Source organism: Amphiura filiformis, chromosome 8 (assembly GCF_039555335.1).
Source record: "Amphiura filiformis chromosome 8, Afil_fr2py, whole genome shotgun sequence".
In the NCBI taxonomy this organism is placed as follows: domain Eukaryota; kingdom Metazoa; phylum Echinodermata; class Ophiuroidea; order Amphilepidida; family Amphiuridae; genus Amphiura; species Amphiura filiformis.
In genome coordinates, this window is record NC_092635.1 from 70981170 (window position 1) to 70985978 (window position 4809).

The following is a 4809-nucleotide window of genomic DNA, read 5'->3' on the forward strand; positions in this document are numbered from 1 at the left end:
CATTCCGTCGATATTGAAAAGGAACAATCTGGTTGAGTCCCCGACGAAAATCTCGCATACGTAAACCTGCTCCTGCAGAATTCGTCACGTCTTGAAATGTTGGGGCCGGGTTGTGCGGATTGCAGGCCATGAAATCGGCCTTTAAGAAAGTAACGAAGTCACCAATATTGTTCATGTACTCTTGATAATGACCGGGCACAATAGAAGTCCCTATGAGAAGCTTTCCGTGTCTAAAGCAGCCCGTCGCATTACGTCATTGGCAGATCCATCCAATGAACGCATCAATAGGTCCATCGGGTTCAACGGATTATCAAAATTAGCTGTACCAATAACGAGGTACCAATTCCAATGCTGCGTAACTAATGTAGCGAATCGGTTCTCCGTATTTAGAAACCGCTTAAAAGCAACAAGAAGATTTTGTGTACCTACGTAATCCGCTATGTTGGACGTAAAGATGCGATCATATTTTGGTTGTGGTACACTTTTGTCAAGATTTCGACATTCGGTTACGACAAACAACACGCTTTGTTTTGTATTTGTCAAACGCAAGACGGCTTGCTGTATTTGGTCACTGATGTAGCTGTGATACATATCAATGAGAGATGTTCTATTAGCGAACTTTTGAACTAAAAGGTGATCCCAAGTACCAAACGGATGGAGGTCTGGGGGCACACAGTAGACGAAGTCAAGCTGCTCTGGATGCTTGAAGATTGAGCCGACATCTACGCGTATGTTTCTGTCAATATCCATGGCTCCCGCGAAACTTACATTTGAATACTGAAAGAACACAAAACCGGTAAGTGTTGGGTTTCCATATCCCAAATATTGCCTCCTTGCTTCTGATGTAACAAGGAAAATCCCGTTTCTTAGCCATTCTTCAAATGATTCAGCATCTTCGGTGTTTAGCTCTTCCTTGTATTTCTCTAGTAGAGGAGTCATATTATTCCTAGTTCCAACCCATTTCTGACGTTGTTGTTGCAGATCGATGTAGTTTCGGTTTCGACGACAGCATTCAAGTGAGAGCCATTTTCTCCACACCTTCTTAATCAGATTTAAATCTCCCGCCGAAATATCAATGATGCCCTGAGTGGCTTGACTTAGACGTTTGGAGGTTATTTGACTAAGCTTACGAAGACAAGCTGTGAGGAATTCATAACTATCCTTTGAAAGATGTAATGAATACCATATTGTGGTCACAATTGCTCCAATATCGCGTTTATTCACAAATGCGATCATCATGTACAGGAAAAGGACATTCCGTGCCTGCACGAATGGGTCGAAGTCGTTCAAAGTTGTATGAAGTTTTCCCCGAAATTCGGTTGGTAAACAAGTAACAGTATGGATGAAATTTCTCAGATTACCGCACCCAACTGAGAGTACGGAGTAATCTTTGGTAAGCGCTGGGTGTATGTCACTAGCAGACACTTCCGTCGCGTTGTATTCATTGTTCTTTAAATTCAGCATATCTATTGCTATTGCGTTTCCGACATAGAAAGGTTGCGGCAATGGTTTTCTGTGTTTGCTCTCTATGGTAGCACGTATTCGTTGAGCTGCGAATCGCACTTCTTCTCCATGACCTTTGCAGGAGCTTTTATGGTTTAGCCAATCTTCTTGTTGGCATGATTTACCACAGTACCAAGTACCGACACATCCAGAACACTGCAAAAAGAGACAGAAATCCGTCAGAATTTCGCTTATATTCATTCAACAATATAATGTATAAACAGGGTTGGATTGGCTCACAATATTAATGGAGGCCCAAAAGGCAGTGGCGTAGCTAGGTTTTCGGAACCGAGAGGGGGCACAACTTGTAAATTTACAAGTGGTAATGTGAACAGCCAAAAAATGAGTCACATCCAATATTTGAAGTATTTGAGCGACATGTACTTTGTTTCTTCACCCAACAAACACAAAATTTGAACCCCATTTTTTTTACCAAGGCCCGTCGTGTACCGACGGCCATGATGAACAGTCACCCACCCCACCCCACCCACCCACCCACCCACCACTGGCTACGCTACTGCAAAAGATCACAGGTTTCGACCTTTTCCCTTTTGAAGTTACCATATTCTTTAATATCCAAATCAGTGGTCAGTGAAAAGGGCCCTCTTTATTAAAAGATTTCAAGGAAGGTCAGTTGGAAAGGTCAGTTAAAAATGTCGCAGCAAAACTCTAAATATAGCTAAATATTTTAAAGCTATTTGTAGATCCACTGGTAGATCGGTTTCCATGGCAGCAGCAATTATATCAGTCAATTTGACTAATTTCAATGCAATAAAATCATTTTAGTCAACATTTTACTGCATTAGATAAAATTGCTACTAGTGGGCATACTAGTGGATCTTGAAATAGCTTAACATTAAAATACACTTATATGTTCATAATATTAAGTGAAGTTCCCACTTTCCAAAAACTAACAAGTTGGTTAAAATGGCCAAAAAGGACTATTTTGGGCGTAATATTGGAACTATTAAACAAAAACATGATATTTTAATCCATATGTGAATTTGAAAGGGCCATAGATCAAAAACTATAGGTCACAGACATTCACCATCATTAACATTTTTGTTCAGAATAACTAGGCCAGGTTGACATATTGACATATGTTTTAAATCAATAATATATATTTTTTTTCATGCAAAAATTACATTTTACATTAAATAGCACAAATATGTGGGTTTTTTTTTGCAATTTTTAAAAATATTTTAGAGTTGTGCTGTGAGATTTTTATTCACCAGTGTTGGAAATCAATGTAACATGTAATATCTACAATAGAAATGAAAATTCTACTCAATTTATTTTTTAAGTTAACAGCTATTTTAATATTTGACATTTTTGGGCAAAAATGGAAAAAATCACGAAAAACACATTTTTAACCCTAAATACCTCCCAAATGGGCAAAGTAAAACGTAGGAACTTTTTGGATATTAATTCAGACATCTTTACTCTTGATTTGTTGTGTTTTCATGTTCTGCCCAAGAGGGGATTACGAAAGTGGAAAACCAAGGGCCGTAGAGACGCACGCCTTATAGTAGGTATGTCACAGTGGCTGCACAATAAGTCTGCTACACTGTGCATGCAAGCATAACAGTGAATTGAAAAGGGCGCGCTTCAAATTTGGCCAATTTTAGAAAACATCCATGTCGATAAATGAATTTCTTCATATGCTTCATTTATCCAAATTGTTTAAATTTTTAATATATGATGTGTGAAGCCTTTCCGAGGCTAACATCGGGTCCTCAAAAATTAAAAATTGTTTTGTTTAAGAGCTACTGCCTGTTTTGATGGATTTTTGAAGATCGCTCATAAATCAGTAAATATAGGCCTATTGAAGTAAAGGAACTACCACCATTTAGCTGAAATACTAATCTTTCTTAGCATGTAAATTAATTCCGTCGACAACAAATGAAACACTTCCCTAAAACCAGTTGAAGCAAAACATTAATCAATGTTTTTTTTAGGGAGTAATTTTCCAAACCACAATAGCTCTAAGCCATTGTGTGTGTCCAAGGCCATACTATTTTTGTGTACGCGGTACAGTAAAATTGCTGTTCATTTTACCGATTATCCTCCCATGTTAATCCAGATGACAAAATGTTAATTTAAAGTCTCATTGCAACTGAATTTTAATTTTTACTTTTCGGACTTGGCTTTGAGTAATGGTGACACATACCATGTTTACAGTAAAAATGAAAATTATATTCCAGACACCGTCAAAATGTCAAACTTTTTATTTTTTTGTATTGTTTTTAAATAATTAACTGCAGTTCATTTATTCAACCTCATAACAGGATCATACTTAAAAAATTTATGATGAATGAACAGACGTTCATTAAATATTGAAAAAAACCTAAAATTACTCATGCCTAATTTGCATAATAATATCATAAATACATAATTAGCTGTAATTACCTAATTTGCATAATTAATTACTTTTTGTGTATTTTTTGTTATCAATTGAAAGAACGTTGTATGTATACATATGTGTGCAAAAAAACCCGCACCTTTATATCATGTACGGTTTTCTATTGGCATCAATTTTGCATATTAATTAGTTGAACTTAGTCATTTTTTGAGATTTAATTTGTCTGCAGATTGGCCGAAATTGCTAAAATAGTATATTTGGTTAATTTATTATGATTATTCAATGATAGATTTTTTAATTTTGTTTTCTGTAACGAAGTCAGGAAAGATAGGCATTTAACATGTGATATTTAAATTAACGCTGCTTTTTCAAGCAAGCGTCCAAATATACCTTCAAAATCTTGAAATGTGCCAATTTTGTCATTACAGCCATTTTGTGGCAGGATTTCATTCCATCTAGGCCTACGAGCATCTTTAAATTGACACTGCATCACAATGCATTGACCGATTTCAATTCTGTTTTTTGATTTTTGATGCTTTAATAAAGCTCAATAATGTAGGAACGTTAAATAACGTGTTTCTGCTGCGATTATTTTTGAGGTGATATGCCTACTTATAGTCTATGTTATAGGCCGGAGAGGTTGGATGTACTTTTGAAATTGTACCCCGTACACATGTACTTACATCACGACGTGCGTGTCAGTACCTTACCTCAAGAAACTTTCTTGCTGGCCCAATTTCTCCGCATTGAGAGTTACTGCATTGTTTATGTCCCCACTCTTCACATTCTGGTACACTATGCCTGAAGACATCAGAAACACTACACACTTGAGAACAGTAGACCGCAATCCAACAATACTTGCAGTAGACAGGACTACCACCTATATGCTTTTCACATCTCCAACAATGTCCACGCTGTACATCCATCGTGATATCTGACGCAGT

At 36.9% G+C, this 4809-nt stretch overlaps 1 protein-coding gene across 1 annotated transcript; it reads right to left on the minus strand.

The window, feature by feature from the left end:
- LOC140159412 (uncharacterized) lies at positions 1-4809 on the minus strand. The gene is made up of 2 exons (XM_072182881.1): positions 4576-4809; positions 1-1659 (listed from the first exon to the last, which is right to left on the minus strand). Exons 1-2 carry the CDS (start codon positions 4789-4791, stop codon positions 211-213), a joined length of 1665 nt encoding a protein of 554 aa, XP_072038982.1. The 5' UTR covers positions 4792-4809; the 3' UTR covers positions 1-210.

What these genes read in the sequence shown, in the direction of transcription:
- LOC140159412 (XM_072182881.1), bottom strand. Translation starts at nt 4,791, where the DNA reads ATGGATGTACAGCGTGGACATTGTTGGAGATGTGAAAAGCATATAGGT. An exon ending in CAGCAAGAAAGTTTCTTGAG is followed by an intron (nt 1,660 to 4,575) that starts GTAAGGTACTGA and finishes CTCTTTTTGCAG; the next exon opens with TGTTCTGGATGTGTCGGTAC.